This window comes from Macaca mulatta, chromosome 2 (genome assembly GCF_049350105.2).
Source record: "Macaca mulatta isolate MMU2019108-1 chromosome 2, T2T-MMU8v2.0, whole genome shotgun sequence".
Classification (NCBI taxonomy): domain Eukaryota; kingdom Metazoa; phylum Chordata; class Mammalia; order Primates; family Cercopithecidae; genus Macaca; species Macaca mulatta.
The window spans coordinates 113,863,947-113,885,976 of record NC_133407.1 but is presented as its reverse complement, the minus strand read 5'-3'; the positions used below and the strand labels follow the sequence as shown (position 1 = coordinate 113,885,976).

Sequence of the window (22,030 nt, the reverse complement as noted above, 5' to 3'; positions counted from 1 at the left end):
AGGCTCTGTCCCTAATGGTACAGTGGCCTGACAGTCCCTCCAGGCCTCAGCTCCCCCTTCGTACGGGGGGGCCAGTGGGCCCCTGACCTCATTGTCTTCACCTTGAAGGGATGATCGTCAAGGCAGGCCCTGCCTATGGTGTGTTTAGTAAGAGTGGCCAGGGCCAGTTCTCCATATCCGAGGTCACATATTGCAGCCCACTGAGCAGGCCTGCCCTTCTGTCACTGTCACCATTACTCAAGGTTATGCCTGGGATCATTCTTCGAGTGCCACCCAGGGGGCCTGGGCAAGGTAACACCCAGGTCATTGCCGAAACCCAGCCCTGACGCTCCTCCCTGCCTCTGTCCATGGTGCTGAAAGTCTTGGGCCAACCTGTTCTGGTGTTCCTGCTGCTTAAGTGGGCTGGGCTCTGCCCTCCCCACCCTGCTCCGCTGCCCTTGCTCTCTGACCCTGCAACCCATTTGACCCGGTGCAACCCACGACTCCATTCCGCGTTCCTTCCCCAAAACAGGCAACAATGGGGCTAGGGGCTGTTCTCCACTGCCCTCTCCCCCCAGCCCAACCAGTGCCCCCTCCGGCACATTTCAGGGCCCTTTTGTCCCCACCTCCCTCTTCACTGTCCCACTCCTTCTCCTGAGGTTGGGCCTAATCAAAGCTAATCAGAAAATTATGAGCTGCCTGATTACTGATTAGATTCCTAATGTTAATAGAGCCGAAAAGGGCCCGCTCAGGCTGTGTTTTAGGAAAAAGTATAAAAATAACATCGTGGGAAGGGAGCTTGGAGGCTGGGCTGGGACTCAGACTCTCCTGTTCTAGCTGGGGTGGGGTCTCACTCTCAGCTTTCTGGTGGGAATACGTTCCCATGCAGGGCAGCTTCCTAGCACCCTAAATTCTTCCAGTGATGGGGCCATCCCAGGCAGCTCTTCCTATAGAGGCCTCTAGCAAGTTCTCTGCTCAAGACAGTGGGACTGAATTGCAGTTGGAAGAAGTTAGGTGAGATGTAAAGAAGAACTTACTGCTGGCACCCCATGTAAGAGCAGGGTTGTGTCTGTAATGCTCACTAACCTCCTCAGGCCAGTTTACTGCGCACAGTAGGTGCTCAGTAAACAAGAGTTGACAGGAAGGAAGGAGGGTCACATCAGCCTCTTCCCATGGGAACCATCACCCTCCCATGTCCTGCCCCTGAGCCACAGCGGAGCATAGAGGCATCTGAGCAGCGCTTCTTAGAGGAGAATGTTGGGGCATGTCAGGAGAATGCACTGATCTGGCACCAGGGCAGGGGTGCTGAGCTCCCTGGGAATTCAGGCACTCCTGTCTACCACCCTCTGCCTCTCATTCCAGCAGAGCCATGGGGGCTTATGCTAATAACCATGTTATTACTGACTTGGCAGCAGCTGAGTGGGGCTAATGGGTAACATTTTCACAAGGTCTAGAGTGGGGTTGTGGTCCCGGAGAGCAGGCATCAGCAGTTCAGACCCCAGAGGCTGCCCCTCAGATGCCTCTTCATGGAGCACACAGTGAGGCCTGTACTTAGACTCAGCCTCACCCCACTTACACCTTCACCCCCAATGCCATCTTGGATCCCTATTCTCTGTCATCAGCACCATTTCTGACCTGGTTTCTACCATCTCTATCCCAAGGAGACCCAGGGCCTCCAAACCAGCAGATCCCCAAGGGCACCTCCTGATCCACTCCCTGACCTCTTGACTGTGATGGGAGCCTGAGGTCACTTAGCACTTCCTCACTGAGCTGGCTTGCCCAGCACTGGGGCCACACAGATCCATGAATAAAGTCCCTGCCTTTGAGGGACCACATCTGAGAGGGAGTCAGGTACATGCAGTGATGGAAACCCCAGGGCAATTCTGGGAACCCAGCCCTACAGGGCACCAGGATTCATGGAGGAGGCAGAAGAGCAGTGACTCCTACAGGATGAGGAGTAGCCGGCCAGGGGAGGGGATGAGAAAAGGCACTCTAGGCTTGGGATGCAGCACAAACAAGGCTTTGGAACTGCAGCATAGCAGGAAGGCAAAGTTCAAGATCAGTGTTGGAAGAGAGATGAGGTTGTCAGGGCCTGGTAAAGGATAGTGTTAGGAAGGGAGGAGTGGTCCAGGCATCCAGGAAACACGGACAGGTCACAGAACTTGTTGGGGAGACCTGAAGGTGTGGGGGCCCGGGCAGATGAGTTCGTGCCAATCAGCTTGGGTTGAGAGTTTGAAGATGGGTTGTGGGCTCAGGAGAGGTCTGGTCAGGGAGGCAAGGAGGGGGTCTCGGAAGTGGGGCTGGAAGCCAAGCAGGGCCGCAGTGGGGTAATGAACAAAATCTTCGGCGAAGTTGGTGCTGAGGAGAAGGGCAGCCCGTTGGCACAAGCTGCAGAAGAAAACAGGTCAGGCCAAGTTCAGAAGGCCCAAGAGAGAAGCTGAGTTTGGGGGAGGGGGAACCAGTCAGGAGGCCCCTGGAGTGAGGTAAGGGAAGGTGCAGCCCAGAACCTGGAGTTGTCTTCAGTTTCCAAAGTGAGTCCCCATCCTGTTCCCTGTCTATGCCCTGCTCTCCATCCACGTCCTCGCAGCCCTGGGAGGGGCCCAGGCAGGGTTTTGTTCCCTCCCTGTTATAAGTGAGAGATCAAGGTACAGAGAGGTGAGGGCAGTGCTCCCCAAATTATGTGGTGGGTCAATTGCTGAGCCCCAGGAACTTGGGTTCCTTGGCCTCTGTGGCAGAACAAGGAAGGAGGGCACTGTCACACTCAACACCCACCCCCATGCCCACACACATTTCTAGAATGGGGCCTGATGAGGGGACAGGATGCAGCACCATGCTCCAGAGAGCACTCAGATAAGGATGTGTCCCTGCTCCCCTGCCCAGAGTGGCCGACAGCCCCCGTATGGGTACCCTCACCCAATGCTATCTGCATGGTTTTTTCTAAGGATGAGAGAAATGTTGATGAATTATGGATCATAATTTAGAGGGAGGAAAACTGACACAAAACTGGCAAAATTCTGAGAAATTCCACCTGGGTTCCCAGGGACTGACTGACCTGTGGAGATGCATAAGTTTCATGCTGGGGTTTAAGGAGGGGTGCCAGCTAGGTTGGTGGATTCCCACCCATTTGAGCCCTTGTGGGATGGGGCTGAGCAGGGCAGTATCTTGGAAAGAGCCCCAGCAGCCTGGAGTAGCCTTCAGCTTTGGGTTCCTTGGGGGTGAGGTGCCTCCATACAGCTGGGTTCTGAAGCCACAGTCCAAATGTGGACCTGAAGCAGTTTGTTGCATGTATTGATTTATTTCTCATTGGGGCACCTCTTGCAAGTGCTCAACAGGAGACCTGGGAGCTCACCAGGGGACTAGGTAAGGCAGAGACCTGCAGCCCTGAGGCCAGACCTTTCCTGCAGCTTCCAGCATGCGGCTGTCCAGATCCGCCCACACCTCCTTCTGACTCAGCCTGCTGCTGCAGAGTTGAAATCTCCAGAGGGTGGGTTTCACGCCCAGTTCCAGAAAACTGGCCTGTAAATTCAAGCTGGTTTCTGCAAATGCTCAGCCCAGCCACAGAGACCCCTTTCCTCACCCCCTCCCTGTTCACACTGGACACATTTGGCTCCTATCCCAGGACATACCCGACCTTCTCTTTATTGATTGTGGTTCCAGTTTAAAGCAAAAAAGCAATGAAAGCCAGTGGAATACCTGTTAGCACCTGTGAGTGCCACTTCGTTTACTTCCTTGGGAAGGGATCTCAGAGCTCATGGCCTTCCTCCTCTTGATATTAAAATGCCCACTTTGGCCGGGTGCAGGGGCTCACACCTGTAATCCCAGCACTTTGGGAGGCCAAGGCAGGCAGATGACCTGAGGTCAGGAGTTCAAGATCAGCCTGGGCAACATGGTGAAACCCTGTTTCAGCAGGGTGAAACTAAAAATACAAAAATTAGCCAAATGTGGTGGTGGGCACCTATAGTCCCAGCTACTCAGAAGGCTGAAGCAGGACAATCGCTTGAACTTGGGAGGCAGAGGTTGCATTAAGCTGAGATCGCACCACTGCACTCCAGCCTGGGCAACAGAGCAAGACTCTATCTCAAAAATAAAAATAAAAATAAAATGTTCACTTTTTGGTAACATAACAGTAATGAGAGAGAGTGGGAGTTTTTTAAAGTGTCCTCTCTTGGCAAAATACAACATAGCAAGGATCTTTGGGAGCCCAGGATATTCTGGGAAATTCTGTCTGACCTGAAATTCCAGCCTCTGGGATACCAGGTTCCCCACCCTGGCTGGTCACAGTTGTTCCCTCTGCATCTCCATCATAGGCCACCCCTCATTTCTTCATATTTTTCCTAGGAAATTGAAGCACAGCCTGCCCCTTCCAGGCTGGACCGAGGGGGTGCAGGCACTGATTACCAAGCTCATGGCGCCCACAGGGAGCCAGCACGCCTGGGCCCGGGTGGAGTGGCGGCCGCCCTGCTGCAGAGGGAGACCACAACTCGAATGGGTTTTTCCGTGTTACATGGATTCTGACCTTTTTAAAATAAATAAATAAAAATCCATTTTACTAATTTTTTTTATCAACTCGCAGAAGACGCATGAGTCCTGTGAGGGAAAAGGTCAGGGAGCCTGTTGCTGCCAATAGCGGCAATGACCTCCAATGCCAGCCTTCCCCTGAGGCACCCTCTGTGCCAGAAATGTTTATTTTCTTTGCAGGCTTCTGTTTGCTGGAATTGTGGTCTGGAGTTTGAGTGTTTTTTATTGCTCTGGTGGTCATTTTATCTTTAAGTTGTAAACATGGTTAATACAAAAAGAGTAGGTTTGAACTTTAAGATGTGTCATGGGCTGGGCGTGGTGGCTCATGCCTGTAATCTCAGCACTTTGGGAGGCAGAGGCAGGAGGATCACTTGAGGTCAGGAGTTTGAGACCAGCCTGGGCAACATAGAGCAACCTTGTCTTGTAATAATTAATTAATAAAAACTATAACAAAATTTTTAAGGAAAAAATACAGATGGGACAGGAGCCAAGTGTGTCCAGCGTAGATGCAGCCAAGGGGCGAAGGAAGGGGCCTTGAGGGATGGGTAAGGCTGGGCACCTGTCCTGTCCCAGGAGGCACGCATGTCAGCAGTGCACCCGACAGGAAAGCACAGCCACTGGCGTGTCTCCATCACCCTCAGCGCATAAGTCACGGATCCTGCTTGACCCTCGCTGCCCATCCTGCTACATTTCTCTTCATGCCTCAGAAACCAGCAAAATGTGGGGTCAGGGCAAGACCTGCCCTCAGAAGGTTGTAGTGAGTGAGATTGTGTCCATAAAGCTCTGAGCACATCGTGTGAGGGCCACAAAGTCGCTGAGGCGGCCGTCATGCACGTAGCAGGCACTGTCTGTCCACACAAAGCCTCCCTCAGACCACAAGTGGTGCCAGGACAGGGCCAAGTGGCGATTCTCCTGGTCCCTGACTGTGGATGCACCTGCTTGGAGCAGGAGGTGGATGAACAGACAAATGTCTGCTCAAGGCTGGAGCAGCAGCAGCAGAGGCCCACAGAGCCACAGCCCCCTGACCCCACCTGCACTTCTGTCCCTACTGTCAGCCCTGGGGCTTCAGCTCCCTCCTGCAGAGCTGCATCTTGCTTCATTATTATGCAGATATTTTAATTATGCAGATATGTTTTTAGACAGTTTTAAATATGTATATTATTTACTCATTAGACCATAATAGCTCTGGAAGTTGGAAATCTGTATTTAGTATCTTTCTGTGCACAATACACAGCTAACGCAGGACCCACAGGTGGGGAGGGAAGATGGGTGGCAATGGGACCAGTGCTGGGCTAGGCAGGGGCTGCTGGGCATCCTGGTACTTGCCCCCTCCCGTGGCCTGGACCCAGTGATACCAAGGCTTGTGGGGGCAACTCAGAGGGATAGCTGGAAGGCCAGTTACTGATCCCCTCTCCTAGGAGGGCAAAGGGACCACTCTGAGGGGTGGCAGGAGGGACCTGAGCCCAACCAGCCAGGCCCCCACCTGGCCAGGGGTGGTCCTTCCCTGGGACAGTCACTGTCCAACACTGCTGGGCTTTACCATCAGGCGAACCTGGGTTTGATGCCCCCTCTTCCTCCCTAGGGGTCTGGGGCAGCTACACTAATACTTTGAGCCTCAATTCCCTCGGCTGTAAAAGGAGGGGAGAAGGAGAATCTGCTTCTCGTGAGTCTTGCTGGGGAGGCAGCAGTGAAGCCCTCACCCACGGTAGGCACTGGACCACACCTGGTGATATCTTGTCGTTGCTACCTTCCTTGCAGCCCTCAGCAGCATTCTCAGGGCATACTACCCCCAGCCTCCACCCTGGAGCCCACACTCCATCACGGCTTCTGCCTGGCTCAGCCCTCACTGCCCTAGATCTCAACATCCTGCACCCCATGGGTTCAGGGCCTTTTCTTCTAAGCCTCTCATATCCTCTAGGAAGTGGGAGTAACCATAACTAATTAAGACCAAAGAACTCTTCCAGCCTTTCCCTCTGGGCTGTGCAGAAAAAGTCCTATTTGATGGGCAGTTACTCCTCAGACCCTTCTGAGCCACCAGCACTGGGCATGGAGGGACTCCCAGGTAAGGGCTGGTGAGGAGAGTAGGCCAAGGAAAAGTGGGGAGCACCTAGCCTGGGGGTGGGGATGAGCAGGCCCTCTAAGAGGGTGAGAGCACCCAAGAGCCCCAGCCCCCCATCACCCAAGGCCCTCCCCTCCTAGCATGCAGGGGGCCTTCCTATCCCAGGTGTTGGGCTCTGAGGGGTGCCCATCCTGGCCCCAGGTCCCTGATCTCAGGTTCTTGACTGTCTCAGCTCCCACTGCAATTGAAAGCTGTTTAACGTAGTGAGATTTGCAGGTATCTGTGCAGGGGCTGCTCCCCAGGGGAGTGTTGTCCCCAGCCCAGTGCATGACCAGTCCTCCTCTTTCTTGCCTTTTCCTGTAAGAACGGTTCCCAGAGCTGAGGGAAATTGATTAAGTGAAACTCTCTGATAATTGCCTCTGAAATGCCTGCTGTTACCGTGATGGACTTGGCTGTGAGCATCCCCACTCAACAGTCCCACTGAGGTTCCCTTCAATACCCTGGTCATGATGGGGACGTCACGGGCCAGACAAGGCACCATCAGTGACTTCATAGCATTGCCATAGGTAGCCATTATCCCCCAGGATGTGCTGAAGAAAATAGACTCAGAGAGGTTAAACTACACACCCGGGGTCACACAACTGGCTGGGCAGAGCCAGACTCAAGCCCAGGCCTCTACACAGGTCCAGAGACACCCCAATCTTCATTTAGCAGACATTCATTGTGCACCTACTGTATGCCCAGGGCCAAGTTACCATAAACTCGACAGCCACTAGACACTTACCCACCAAACCCAGCGCTCAAGGGGAAAGCAGACATGGAAGAGGGTTTGCTGAGCGTCAGGGTCAGGAAGTGGATGCAGCTAGAGGAGTCTGGGCAGGAGTGGCCTGGGAGGCAGCAGCATGTGTAGGGCCTGGTAGCAGGGCAACCAGAGACTGCAGGCAGCTCCAGGAGCAGAACCCAGAGCCCAAGCAAGGAATCGCTCCCAGGGGGCCAGGCACTTGGGGTCAGGGCTAGGAATGGAGTGCATCTCCCCAAGACAGGCAGGCACTCCAGAGACAGGGAGGCGCCCTGTCCCTGCCCTGCATGGTATCCTAATAGGTTCTTCCTTCGCCTCTGGGCCTCAGTTTCTTGCCCCTTCCAGCCTGTCCCCAAACCATCAGGAGGACCAGGGAGAGGTGGAAGGGAAGTGCTAGGAGGGATGAACCTCCAGGGGTGGGGCAGGGTGGGCACGGTCTCCCTGCCAGCCCTCAGCAGGCCTGACTGTTGTCAGCTCTATGGGGACAGGAGCCCAAGGTCTGGGTGCTCAGCCTGGGCCAGGCAGTTGGAGCTAAGCTTGGAGATCCCTGCCTCAGGACATGTCCTGCTTGGCAGAGGGGAGGGAAGCCCACCTTGTCCAGAGGGCTGGTTAAAGTTAAAAGGAAGTTTCCAGGGGAGGTAACACAGTCTGATAGGGCTAACCAGGCAGAAAGAACAGATAGCAGGAGGTCCCAGAGCTGGGCAAGAGCCAGCAAGAGAAACCTCAGGGGACTGGCTGCCTGTGTGCAGCTGCTGAGGGTTGGAGGAAGAGGGCTGCCAAGAGCCTAGCCACCCTGAGTGGGTGCAGTTACTATGTCCAGTTTATAGGCAGGATGTTGAGGACCAGAGTGGTGAAGACCCTGCTCCTAGAAAGTCAAACTTTGAACCCGGGCCAGGGCTCGGGGACTCCAGGGTCCAGGCTCTGATCTCTGCTCAGGGTCCCTCATGCACCCCAGGGGTGGTCCCAGTCCTCTCATCCTCAGGCCTGATGGAACCTCATGGCCGAAGCCTGCCCACTCCACTACACCCACCAGCTGCCTCGGCCCTTCCTCCCCCACCACTGGGCCTGCCTGTTTAGCAATTTCCACACGTCCAGTGCCCAGGGATGGACTGATTGATCTGTAACACCGAAAAAATAATAATGGCTTGATCGTTACTGAGGATTAAAAGTAATCCTTTTGCTGTGGCTATTACGACTCCGTTATTCACGAGTCAGTGAGCTGACCCAGGCCTTTGAGCCCACGGGATTCCATGAGCTCAAGGAGGCTGGGGGTTGGGGCCTCCCTCTCTGGGTCTCCCTTGCCCTGTCTGCTAGGCTCTGGAGCCAGAGGGGCCTGTAGCCCCATGTTTTGGGGCCCAGAGGTTTCACGGTCAGAGCTGAGCCCTCAGAGGGTGAAGGAGCTGGCACCTCCTGGCCAGGAGTAGAGGCAGGGGCAGGAGAACACAGTTCCTCAGGGTCATGGCTCAGCCTGGAGACTCCCACTAGTGTCAGTGTAGCATCTGCAGCCCCATCGACCCTTTGGCTTTTCTGCGGCAAGAGACTGCATCTGCTTCTCCCATTTTGCCCCAGTCTCAACCTCAGGGAAGGACAGGGGCCTCAGCAGAGCCCCACTCTGAGGAAGATTTGGTGTCCCTGGGAAGGTAGTGGTCACCAGGTAAGGAAGGAGGGGCACAGTGATGACAAAGGCTCGACCCACGCACTGCCTCGTCGGGCTTTACACAGCCTCCAGGCCAAGTACTGAGCCCAGCACCTGCTGTACTGCAGGTGCTCGACTAACTCTGGTGACAAGTGTTGTGAACCGTACAAGTCACACAATAATGCCCTCTATACAAGGGAACTGCAGGCTTATGAATTGGGGACCTCATCCATCCCTGGGTTTGGGATCAGTGGGTGGGCATTTGTGGTTTAGGCCAAGAGGAGGCTCCAGGATTGAAAAGCAAGAAGAGGAGTCTGGTGGGCCCTACAGGACCTCGAGAAGGTTGTGCCTTTTACGTGCAGAGAAATGGGAGCCACTGAAGGGTTTCAGCACAGGGGATGGTGACATGACCAGATCTACATTTGGAGAAAAGGCTCCAGGTGTTGTGTGGAGAATAGGTGACGAGGATGAGAGGACACAGGTTCCAGGCAGGACGGAGCCTGAGCTGGGGGTGCACAGGAGGTGGTGTGAGGGATGCCAGGGGTGGAATGGAAGAGGCAGAGGGGCCAGGGTGGGTGGCCTGCCCCAGAGGGCACTCTGAGCTCAGGTGGGTCTGAGGGTCACTCCAGGGAAGTGTCCAGGAGCTCAGGAGGGCCAGGATTGGAGGCAAGACATGGGAGGCGTCACGGAGTAGAGAGACCTGGGGCCCCTGAAACCCTAGGAGTGTGAGGCTGGGCTGGGGAGAGAGGAGGGTATGGGTCCCAGCCAAGCAGGCCCTGCAATTAAGGGTGGTGGGGGACAGAGGACTGAGCCTACAAAGGAGAGGGAAGCAGAGGCCAGGAGGGCCAAACTCTGTGGGGTGAGAGGGTTTGATCCCAAGAGGCACTTTCTCTCCCTGCTCCCGGGACCCCAGCCTCATAGCCTCCCCACCATTCAGTGTCCTTGGCCTGAGGAGGGGGAGCCGGCCCAATGAGACTGGGGATGGCCCTGGACAGCCACTCTAACTATGGGGGTGTGACACCCTGCCCCAGGAGAGCAGAGACCACAGCTCCACAGGAGGCCCCACCTTGCTGCCTGCCCTGCTAGTCCATGCTTCAGAGGAGGAAACGCCGGCCTCCATGACCTGACTCCCACTTCTCCCTAATGGGCAGCTGACAGGCTTTAGGAGGACGTCCCCTCCGGAGCCCACATGTCATATCAGGCCTGGACTCAAAGATGGGGTTGAGGTGTCCTGAATACCAAGGGGCAGGACCTTCTGAGTAGGGCTGTAGGCCTGGAGGTGGGACACGCCTGCTCCACCGTGGGACAGGGTGGGGTGGGGTGAGAGACCAGAGCCACGCGCCTCACTGGGCATGGCGGGCCCAACAGAGGCTGGTCCTTGGATCTCGGTCATGGGCGGAGCAAGACAAATGCAATGGTGAGGGCTGGGCTCCAGGACCCAGCCTGAGCCGGACTCACCTTGTGACCTTGGGCAGGCTGCTCGCCGTCTCTGTGCCTGGCCGTCCTCATCTGAGGAGGGCCACAATGGCCCCACGCCAGGCACACTGTGAATGGTACAAGGTGCACAGCACACGAGTCACTGGCCAGGGGAGGGTTCGGTGTACAGTAGGTGGCCAGTTGATAGTGATGGTTGTCACTATGATTGACAGGACACCACTGCTTTCAGCTCTGCAGAAGTCCCCCAGGGCCAGACTCAGTTCCATCCTTGGGGGCCCCAAGGTTTCCTGTAGAGACGAGATCCCTAGAAAGTACCTAATAAGAATGTCTGGGTGACCTGGGCTTAGGCCCAGAGGGTGGCCAGGCCCCAGTGCCTTCTCCAGCAAGCCTTCCCTGAGGTCCCTAGCTCCACAGCACTGCGCCTCCTGCCCCTCAACCTCTCCTGCCATGGTGGTTCTGCGAGGTCGTGCCTGTGAGCTGTGAGAGGCAGGACCAGGCCTGTCACACCTCCACCAGTCAGCGCAGTCTGGCACCCAGTGTGCCCAGTGGCAGGTGTAGGATGGACAGGCACACAGCTATGCCCTGAGGGACATTCTGCTCTCAGGCACAGGGGCTTTGTTGCAAGAGGCCACTGGAACCAGCCCCAAAGAACAGGAGAGGCTCTTATGGACAGGGGGCTTGGGAGCCCTGTGGGAAGGGGCTCAGGAACTCTGGGAGAGGGACCATGGGCCTGGGTGGGCAGGGTGGGCTGTGGGCCCCTCCTGTGGGGCTCTGGGTAGCTGGCAGAAGGGCAGGGCAAGGCGAAGCACTCTCTAACTTGCAGCTCAACCTTGGCTCCAGAGGAGCTTCCTCTTGGCACTGGGGTGATATAAGTGTGTGTGGGGTAGAGAGTGGCACTGGGGCTTGGCTTAGTACAAGGAGTCCCATGGAGATGCCACTGGGGTCACTGCACAGGCTTCACCTTTCCTGCATGGACCCAGCTGTGGTCAAGGAGGTGCCCACACAGCAAGCTGGGGAGTATCTGGGGCAGAGAATCTCTGAGGGTCTCATAGGATGAGGGGAAGGGAGTCCCCAGTCCAGCCTGGCCCCAGGGAGTGCTGGGGATGGAGAGGCTTTGGGGTGGGCATAGGGCAGGCTGCCTTCCTCAGCCTCTGACCTCCCTGTGCTCTGTCCCTTAGAGACTGGCTGATGCTGCAGAGAACTTCCAGAAAGCACACCGCTGGCAGGACAACATCAAGGTAGGAGCCCCAGCACCCTGCCCAGCACTCAGGGCATGCCCATCCATGGGTGGGTGTGAATGCCGGGGGGATGGGAGCTACGCAGACACATGAGGGACACGGAGGGGTCTGTGGAACAGAGCCAGAAGTCTGTGTCCAACATTCAGCAGCTGCTCCAGGTGCCCCTCACTGCTGGGCATACAGTGAGATATGAGTCCACATTCACTCCAGAGGAGCTGCGGAGTCACCCGTGAGTGGGAAGGCTGCTTGAAAGTGGTGTTCCCTGTGTTCCCCAGATAAGGTGTTCAGATTCTTGGAGAGACCCTGGGTCAGAGGCCTTTGGACTTCAGGACTTGTCAGAGGCTTTAATACAGTGACCTGCAGGAGATGCTGGGAAAAGGGGACCAGATGCCCTTCCCCGACTTTCCTTCCTTGACTTCCCTGAACAGCAACCTGTCCACCCAGGAGGCCCTCAGGCTGGGCTCAGGGGACTGGGCTGCCATGGTCACAAAAGCCTCTCCTTCCACCTCAGAAGGAGCTCAGGCTCGCTTCTTGGAGCAGAGATGCAAGAAGCTGAGCGCAGAGGGCCTAGTGCATGGGGGAGTGAAGGGGAGCCTCACCCATCCCAGCCTAGGCCTGAGTTGCCCTCGCCAGTTCCTTGCTGTATTTGATTTTGCCTGGGGCTAGATACACCTGCCCTCCAGCCAGCATCAGATGGAGGCAGGGCTCTTCCTGGATTCAAGGAAGCCCCAGTGCCAAGGATGATGTAACCCTTGAGAACCAGACTAGTTGGCAGGGCTCCTGTGTCCTCCACAGCTGCTCGGGTGTCTGAGCCGTGCCTCCTAGTAGTCTTGTGCTAAACACAGGGAGGGGCAGGGTGGGGGTGGCAGACTTGACTCGCTCCAGCTCTGGGCCAGGCACATCTGCTCTAGGAAGCAGTGGGGTTATTGTCCCTATTTGACAAGAAAATAGAAGCACAGAGTGGATAGACCTACCGGAGGTTACCTGTTGGTGGCAGAGATTCACAGCCGGCTATCGGGTGTCAGGGGCTCATGCCTATGATCCAAGCTCTAAATCTGTTCCTCCCCAGTCCCCATCCCCCAGGTCATGCTGAGCTGTCTCACCTTGCCCACACCGTGGCATTCTTCGTTTACCCCTGGCAGGTGCTGGGTGCTGCCCTCAGGGAGTTCACATGAGATTAGAAATGAAAGGTGATTTTCTAAGGTAAACAAATGAATGAGCTAGTTACTCCCTAAACCAACCCCCCTTCCCCAGGAGACAGGACTGACCCTTCTCTCCCTCTCTGCTACTCCAGTGCTACTTGCTCACAGTCCCTGTGGGACCCAGGCAAGGGCTTCAGTTTCCCCATTTGGCAAAGGACTGACTGGTGCCAGTGCTGCCTGTGAGCTCAGCTCTGGGGTGTGAAGGAATCACTGCACATGTCAGGCTACATGGGTGCCAAGCCGCTAATGGCATGGGCGCATCTCTGGCCACACCAGCCCTTGGGCCCTAAGTACTTCTGTCCTGAGATGAGGCAGTAAAGGGCCCTGGCTGCTCCTCTCCCCCTGGCTTGACCTGAGGTGCCCCTAGCTGTGGGTGTGACCACAGGCAGCCCTGACCACAGGGCCAGCTGCGCCCGGCCTTGTTCCTCTCCCTCCCTGCCACATCCCACTGGGTGCCTGCTGGCCTGTCCCACTGGTGTCTCAGGTAGGGTGGGTGGGGCTGTAGTCACCTCCCTCCTTCCCATCTACTGGGTCACTGTTCCTCCCAGGAAGCACTGCTGCTGCCACAACTGCCAGGCTGAAAGGCATCAATGCTAATGGTGTGTCCAAGAGCCCAACACCAGCCAGCTATGCTTGGGCTGCCAGGGAGAGCTGGCAGCAGTGGCTGCAGGAGGGGCTGTCCATGCCAGGGGAGGGTGCAGGGACTTGAGGCTGGGAAGGGATGCTGTTTTGTCCCTTGCAGGCACACCACCCACCCCTGAAACCACATCCTTCCAACGACCTTCAGGAGATGACAGACAAGGAGCCATGTTCCCCCAGCACTCAGGAGAGGCACCTGGCCTGTGCCACAATTCCAGCCTCAAACTCAGGCCCTCTTCCTAGGAATGCCCTTAACTACCCCTCCTTCAGTGCAAAGCCTCTCTCTCCAGATCTCTGCCTAGGACTCCCTTTTCTAGCCCCAACCCTAGGATCGGCCCCCACTGCCCACAGCAGTGACAGCGTGACCAGAAGCAGTCTTCTTACCTCTGAGATGGGGAGGATGGTGCCCAACTGTTCTGGCCACAGAGGATACGCTTGGCTCATGTGGCGACGGGAATCCACTGCACCATCAGCCGGGTGTGGCCGTCCCTGTGTTGACAGCACACAGCAGGTCCAGGTGCATACCTCTGAGGAACAGACAATGGTATCAGTGGTATAACCCATATCCACATGCCCACAACTCCACTGACCTCAGCCTGGGGGGTAGGGGATCCTGGAGTCTGCAGGGTCAGAGCTGGGACAAGAGATCAAGAGGGCAATGCCTGGATGTAAAACTCCTATCCCCCTTCCTCGTCCCTGGCCAACCCAGACCCTGGGACACTAGGGAAACGATGGCCCTGATTAGCAGACAATGCCTCACATGCCCCCACAGGCGGGCAGCAGGTGCCCTGGTGCCCATAACGCTTAGGATAGATGAAGAGGTGCCACCTGCCAGACCACACTTGGTGCCAGCACCATACTATGCCAACACTGTGTGCCACCGAAACCACCACCAGGGAGGAGCTGGGCCAGGGCATGGGTAGGGGGGGGGGAGTGGCCATTGGCCCCAGGGCCTCAGTGCCAACACCAGGGCCTACAGGAAACAAAGCCATGCACTGGGAGTTGAATGGAAGAGACAGCCCTCCCCTGGGAAGTGTAAGGGAAGGACACAACCCTGCCCTGGGGAACATGATGGTGGGAGTGGACGGAGCTCTGCCTAGGGACTAGAAGGAGGGCTGTGTGGGGGCTGGTCCAGGCTGGAAGAGCCAGCTGGACAGGACAGGTGGCCTTCCTGGCCTGAGGGTCTGACCCAACCATAGGGCCCCTGCGTGCCTCTGCCAAGCCAGCGACAGACGGCTGTCTCAGAAAACGTCCTCTTGGCTGGGCTGAGCTGGCACTAGGCCAGGGCAGGAAGGCCAAGCGTCCTCACTGGTGCAGCGGGTGGCTGGCCTGGGCATGCACAGGCAGCTGGTGGGCAGGCGGCAGTCATGTCTGGCCAGGCCTTGGCAGCCACCTTCTAAGCACTGAACTTGGATGGCAACTGCCCTTCCTCCGCTCACCCCGTGCTCACTTCCTCAGCTTGTTCCCTGAGACCCAACCTCCTCACGCCTCTCTTGGGCTTGGCTCCTGCTAAGGAGAATGTATGTCACCAACACAAGGGTCACATGGACCCTCCTGCCCCGCCCCTCGCCTGTTATCTGTGTACCCAAGTCCACATGGGAGGGCATGTGTGTGAGTTCAGAGTGGGTGATTCCCCCAATTCCTGCCCAGTTGGGCAAAATGGCCCCTAAAATATGAGGTAACACAGGGTATGTCAGGGGAGTGGACCCCAGACATTAGGGACACCCGTTTCACCCCACCCGGGGCTCTTCCACACTCAGCCTCTCCTCTGGGCTGTGGAGTTGCAAAGACAGAAGGTTTTCACTCATGGGCAGAGTTGTCCCTACCCCTGGGGAGGCCCAGCTCCCTGTTCTCTTCACGCCCTCAGAGGATATTACGAGTGGGGAAATAGAGACCCAGAGGTGAAGCCTCATGGAGGCTGCATGATTTAACTGGGCAGCCTTGCCTCCTCGGGGGTGACCCATGGAATTCCTCAGGGGGCCACTGGGACAAGCCAGTAGGCTGGGTCCTTTTTGGCTCAGCCTCAGTCTTCACTCACTGCCCAGGATTCCAGAGCTCACATGTCCAGGTCAGAATTTGAGGCCAGGACTCTTTGCTGAGGCCCTTGTACTCAGTCACTAGAGAATACTGTCTCCTTGTTGCTTAACCCAGGTACTGTGTTGGCCCAAGCAGACAGAGGCCTTCTCGGGGACCCTCCCATCCTGACCCTGACGGCCCCCTCCTGCCACACCCCCAGCTCCACACCACTTCATACATAGCAGTCACATGTATTTATGATATGTTTTCACATGTATGACCTTGTGTGCCACCATCCATGCTCTTCTTACCAAGGAAGGGGCATGGTCTCGCCCTCCTAGAGGCAGGAGAGGCTGGGAGGGGTCATTCCCACATGCATCAAGCCCTGGGGGGCAGGGAGGCCATACAGAATCCTGAGCCTCATCTGTCATCTGCAGGGGGCTAAGAATCCTCCTGGGTGACATGTCCCCCTATGTCCTTGACGCCACCAATATCTGATGTTCCACTAAGACCATGAAACGGGAGAATAGAGAAGCGGAGCACCTGGAGCAGCTGGAGAGGTGGCCCCAGTGAACGCTGAGGTGCCTAGTGTTGACTCAGGTGCAGGCAGGTCCCAGCCACAGCCTGTGAGGGGAGCCCAGGGCTCCTGAGGGCTGCAAGTGACCAGCCCCCGCTTGTGTCCTTTCCCATTCCTTGTGGAAGGTTTGCCTAAGAAGTGAGTGAGGCCCCAGGTTGTAATCTGCAGTCCTCCCACCGCACCCGCCTGTTTTCATTATGGAGGGAAAGAGCATCAGAGCTGTGTTTATAACCCCCTTTTAGATAACAAATCACATTTTCTTTTCACAGCGAGTGTGTTGAATTGATATTTTTTTCCCTCAGTTTAATGGGTTTGTGTGTTCAGGAATGATCTTCATCAACTGAAACTCCTTATTGTGTTTGATGTAATGTCAGCTTTCATTACGCGCTTTGGTTGGAGCCAGGCGCAGGGAAAGACCGAGCCCCCTGCAGCTTGGGCCTGGCCTCCGCCCCCGCCCCAGGCCCACCAGGGCCGCAGTCTTCTTGCACTGGTGGGTGGTGGGTGTGGGCAAGGTCGGCAACAGACTGGGAGGGCAGGTTGGAGCCAGGGTGCGAAGGCTTTCTTCTCCCTGCCCTCGAAGCGTCTGACTGATGGGGTCATAGGGCTGCTGTAAGAAAGCACCAGACGCGGCAGGTGCCCCGGATGCTGGAACTCTCGGGCCGCCTTTGGTCTTACGTTCCTCTGGAAGTTGTGGTCTTGCCCATTCGTGGTGCCAGGCATGCAGTCAGTATTCCAGAATGCTGGGACTAAGCCTGCACATTTAGCCGGTGGCCTGCAGCCCCTAGACCCCTGGTGAGAGACAGACTAGGACTGTTCCCTGAAACAGTCCCAGGTACTGACGCAGCCCCTGGGCAGTCACCACAGCCAGGCCTCTTCCCAGAGTCCTGCCTGGGGAGTCTGGGGAGCCTGGGGCTCAGAGAGGGAGTGGTCTAGTCCTGGGGTCACACACTGAGTGAGCCCCAGCTGGGCCTTGGGAAGCGAGTGTCCAGGGTAACATCTGCCCTGGTGGAGTGAGGGCTGGCTCTGCCTGCTGTTTCACAGCCAGGCCCTGGGGAGCAGACTTGGTCACCACTCCCATCTGCAGACCACAAAGAAACAAGCCCTGAGTGAGTAAGGGGCCACCAGGGCCACGCTGCAGGTTTTTGCTGTACAGAACAGGGCTGAGGAGCACCTGGAGAGGGTGACTTGGACAGTGGCTCTGTCCTGAGTTGTGGCCCTGAAGCCCACGGGGGCAGAGTGTGGCAGCCCCTCCTGAGCCAGTGGCACTTGGCTGACACCGGGCTCACCTTCTGGCAGCCTCTGTCAGCCGTGCTCGGTTCTGATTAAAGATCATTACACATGAAATTAGCCCGTTTGTGTTACGGGTCCCTGGGGCGGCCAGTGATTATGACGCACAGATGGCCAAGAACCCAGGCGACTGGCAAGCAGACATGGGCCAGGGACGGGCGGGGCACACACAGGCGGGTGAGGACCGGGAGGCAGGCGCCAGGGCCGGGCTTTGTTTTCTCCCGCTCCTGTTGTGGAAACCCCCTCGCATTTCACAACAAATCACAGATAATTAATAAGTACATGCCCGTAATGAGCAGGCTTTTTAATAGAAGAAATTGGAAGATGCAGCGTCGAGTCATTATTTCCCTCCTGCCCAAACTCGGCTCTGTTTTCTGTCTTCCTCGCTCCCTGGTGCTGCCTCAGCGGCCTCTCTGCAGACAGAGCCTAGAAGGCTGCAACCCAGGACCCTTGGCCCCTGAGTTAGGGAAGCCCAGGGAATTCCAGCTGAGGGGTACTGCATGCTCCTGGAGCCTGTGCAGGGCCTCTGAAGATGGGCCTGGCTGCATTCCCAGCCCTGACCCATCCAGCCCTTCCAGGAGGGTGGCTCTGGGTGGGGGAAAGGGACAGTCTCTGCCCCAAAGGAATCTAAGGGTGCCATTGCAGGCCTTGAGGCTAGGAGTCCTGTCTGTCTCGGGACCCTGAGCATCTAGTGCTGAGGCCTCTCTCCCCCCACCAGGAGGAAGACATCGTGTACTATGACGCCAAGGCTGACGCTGAGCTGGTGAGCACCCCCTCCTGAGCCACACCTCCTTGCTGGGTCTTGGTGGCCTCAGCTGTAAAATGGATGTTAGGACTCAGCGCCATGCATTCTGAGCTCAACCCTGCAGAGCCGTGCTGACACAGGCCCCATCGTCCACCTCCCACAACTCCCTAGAAGTCCGGACCCCTCCAGGGCTGCATCTCTGAGCACTAGTGGGCTGAACTTGACTGCAGTGTGGGGCAGGTGGTGAGGCGCTTGGCCCTCCCTGCATGGGGCAGTTTAGGTCCCAGATGGAGAGGGCCTCTCTTAAGTGCAGTGAGAGGAGGGAGACAGGGAGCAGCTGGGAAGGCTTCCTGGAGGTGAGCAGGTGTGAGCAGGATGCATTGATGTCCAGGTGCATTTCCAGGTTAGGCCAGCTCCCTTCCCTGTGCTAAGCACCCCACAGCCTGGCCCATCGTCAGACCCTGACCCTGAGCTCACCTGGGGTCACCCACCTCAGAAGTAGTGGCACTGGGACTGACCAGAGAGCCCAAAGCCACACCACCCTTCTGCCTCCATATCACTCACTGGCTCAAGTCCGCCTGGGCTGCCCTGTGAGGTAGTGAGGTCCCCGTCACCAGAAGACTCCTGTTAAAGCTGTATGACTATTTGCAGGGGAGGTGGCTGTAGAGAAGACGAGTCTGAGGGTGTAGGGCACTTGAAGTAGACAGTGTTTGCTGAGCTTGTCAAGGCCCAAGACCCTCTGCCTGACTTTAAGGCAAAAATAGTTGAACCTGACGGTCCCCTCTGTAAACAGAGGTGTCACAGCAGCACAGTGTCTGGACTGCTTGCTGATTCGGAGGACCCAAGATCCAGTCTTCCTCTCCAAGCCTGCGGGCTTGGTGGGTTTCCGGGGCAAGTGAGAGGTACCCAATGACACCAGGAGGTGAGAAGGCTGGAAAGGATCCCTGTGCAGGATCCGCAGTGCCAGGCTGGCCTGGGAGAGCCGCAGGAGGGCACAGGGCCCGAGACAGAGCGGGGTGGGCTCAAGCAGGTGTGCTTCCCCTTGGCTGAGCTCTGTGGCTCCCAGAGAAGTTGCTAAAATTAAAGCTGGAATCTGAAATTCAAATGAAGAACGAACCTTTAATTAGACCCTGAATCTAATTCCTTACCCCCCTTGGCAGCGGGCTGTAATTTTAGCAATCAGGGCATTAAATATAAACCAGGAGACTATAGTTGCCCACCATACAAAGCCCCTGGGCTGGGGGTTGGCACTGAGGGACTTCTTGGCCAGCCTGGTGCCCAGCCCCTACTAGGATGCTCTGAACCTACCTCCAGCAGCCTCAACTGTATCCAGGGCCCCAGCCCCTCACTCTAAATCATTGACTCCTTGCCCCTAGCCCCTTGGACTTCTGTTGGGGGACTAGAGATTGCCCGACAAGGGAGCTTCACTCTGGGGCCCGGCTAGACTAGGGTCAGCTAGGCCAAACGCCTGGTATAAATGACAGCACGCACACATTTTCCAACTCCCCTGCTTGTTGTGTTGCTCTGTTTTTTTTAATCTTTGCCAGAGGTACAGTTAGAGATCTTTCTAGACCATTTACTTTTAAATTACCAGCCAGAAGGTGGGGGTGGGGGAAAGAAAAGGAAGGAAAAAGTTTGCCAGCTGATAGCTTATCAGAACAGAATCCAAATGTCACATTAGTTGGGAAAGTTGGGAGATTACATTTTCTAGTGCCCTTCATCTGCCGCTGACATTTCGGGGGCTTTCTTCTCCCGCGCCTCCCCCTCCTGAGCGGAACGTGAGTGGCGCACGCCTCACAGGCGGCCGCTCCCACTCTGGCCTCCATGTTCCAAAGCTGCCTGCCCTGGCTTTACCCAGCACCTGAGGGCTTCTAGGGTGTGCCAGGGGTGGGCAGACGGGTGGCACACTGCAGAAGGGCAGTGGGAGGGCAGCAGACAGCTTGGATTCTGCTGTACAAAATCCACCCTCAAAGAGATGAAGAGTGTCTGCCACAGGCCCTTCAGAGCTGTGCCCCTGGGGTGTGGAGAGCTCATCTGGCTGGGTGGAGAGGCATGGTCACCCTTTCCCCAGACTGGACACAGCTTGGTCAAATGCCTAGAGGAAGAAACACAGGGGAGGAGCATGCCCAGGTCATAGTGGGCAGCGGGGGTCAGCCCACGTGGACCCATGGGGGAGAATGAATGAGCTAAGCCTGGGCTGAGGGTGGTCACAGAGGCCTTGAGGGGCAGTGAGGGAGCGTATGGGGTGTTCAGCTGCTTATGATTCCCTCCTACCAGCCTAGGAAGCCCCCTAGCTTTGCTCTCCACCCTTAGCCTCCTTTCCCTTGACTCCCCAGTCTGGCTTTTCCTCTTTGCCTTCACTCTCTACCATCATCTTTCTTCCCTCCCCTCCCCCTTGCACACCTGCACCCAAGCCTGCCCCACTCCCATCGGCTGCGGCATCAACACTAGTCACAGACCCACTCCTGCCAGCCTGTGATGGTGGGCGGGGATGTACAGCGCATGCCCAGCCTGCCCGGCCGTGAGATGCCATAATTGGCACTTGTCAGGCCGCTGTGGCTCATTTTAGAAAATCAACAGGGGCCCTTTCAGTCCTGCTGCTACCAGGCACCACAGACCCTCCCTCTGGAGGTCAGCAGGTCTGAATGGTAGCCCCCAGCCCAGCTCTCCCAGGTTAGCCTCCCCAGCTCAGACCCTACAGCCGTCAGGCTGCAGGGGATAGTGCCCTGCCTTAGATAGGGCTAGGGCCCTCTCCCTGCTCCAAGAGGAACTCCATGAAGGGGCTGGGCAGGGCCCAGTGATGGCTGTGGGCGCCCAGAGCTCCTGGAGGGACTGCTGAGGCCTGCCTGTCATTGTACAAGGCATATCCTTGTAAGCAGATTCTGGAGCCCACTCCTTCTGACTGGCTCCATGATTTGCCTCCTTCCCTAATTGGTTTTCAAGAATGTGGAGAAGAGGTTGGTTTCGTTTTGGTTTTAGAATTTGGGTTTAGCAAATGTGGGGATGGTGGGTGGGGTGGGCAGGAGGAAGTGGGAGTCACAGGCCCCTTGGGTGAGGGGTCCAACCCCGTGTCCATCTGTCCCTGTGTCTCTCCATCTGTGTCTCCTACTGCAATAGTCCCTCTTTTTGAGATGCCCCTATCTCCTGGACTCTGGCCCTCCCTGCCCCTACTTGCAGGCCTTTACAACCCCTGACACTGCTGGGGGCTGCCCTTTCTGCAGGACGACCCTGAGAGTGAGGATGTGGAAAGGGGGTTTAAGGCCAGCACCCTAAGGCTGGACTTCATCGAGGACCCAAACTTCAAGAACAAGGTCAACTATTCATACACGGCTGTACAGATCCCCACGGACATCTACAAAGGCTGTGAGTGTGCAGAGCGATCGGGACAGCCCATCCTACCTGCCATGGGGGCAGGCCCACTGCCAGGGCATTCTTGAGTCCCTGGGGACAGAAGGCCAGTGCCATCTACCTCCAGCCTCCTGCACCTGAGATTACTCCTGTGCACCTCTCAGATTCACCCACCTGTGGGCATCAAGCACTCACAGGCAGAGCCTCACCCTAACACTCAGCAAGTTGCAAAACACTGAGCCTCTATGCCTGTGCATGCATGGTCTCCTGCCCACGTGTCCACAGGCACCCACACGAATGCACATACACACACACCATTCCCCACATGTGGGACTGAGTGCCCGCCTGCCCCTGAAGCAACTCCTCACCACCCTTCCCCATTCCCTGCCCCCAAGTAGAAGTGGTTGAGAAGCTGCAACACATCAGGTGGACACGGAGGGCAGGGGGACAGGAAAACACTCCTCACAGATACCAACCCTATGACACTGCCCTACTTCTCCTGGGCATAGAACCAAGGAGGTAGGAAGTTTTCCTGCCAAGAGCAGCCAGG

General features: G+C 56.7%; 2 protein-coding genes across 9 annotated transcripts in view; both read left to right on the top strand.

Moving 5' to 3' along the window:
- The window catches only part of RASSF1 (Ras association domain family member 1), a 274,834-nt gene that overhangs the window by 197,889 nt on the left and 54,915 nt on the right, over positions 1 to 22,030 (top strand). The window lies entirely within an intron of this gene.
- CACNA2D2 (calcium voltage-gated channel auxiliary subunit alpha2delta 2) overlaps positions 1 to 22,030 on the top strand; it is a 140,540-nt gene that overhangs the window by 97,365 nt on the left and 21,145 nt on the right. For all 8 annotated transcript variants that reach the window (XM_077992840.1, XM_015130839.3, XM_077992837.1 and 5 more), the window contains exons 4-6: positions 11,607 to 11,666; positions 18,106 to 18,150; positions 21,354 to 21,495. In XM_077992840.1, the coding sequence (XP_077848966.1) occupies positions 11,607 to 11,666; positions 18,106 to 18,150; positions 21,354 to 21,495 (247 nt within the window). The remainder of the gene's footprint in view (positions 1 to 11,606; positions 11,667 to 18,105; positions 18,151 to 21,353; positions 21,496 to 22,030) is intronic.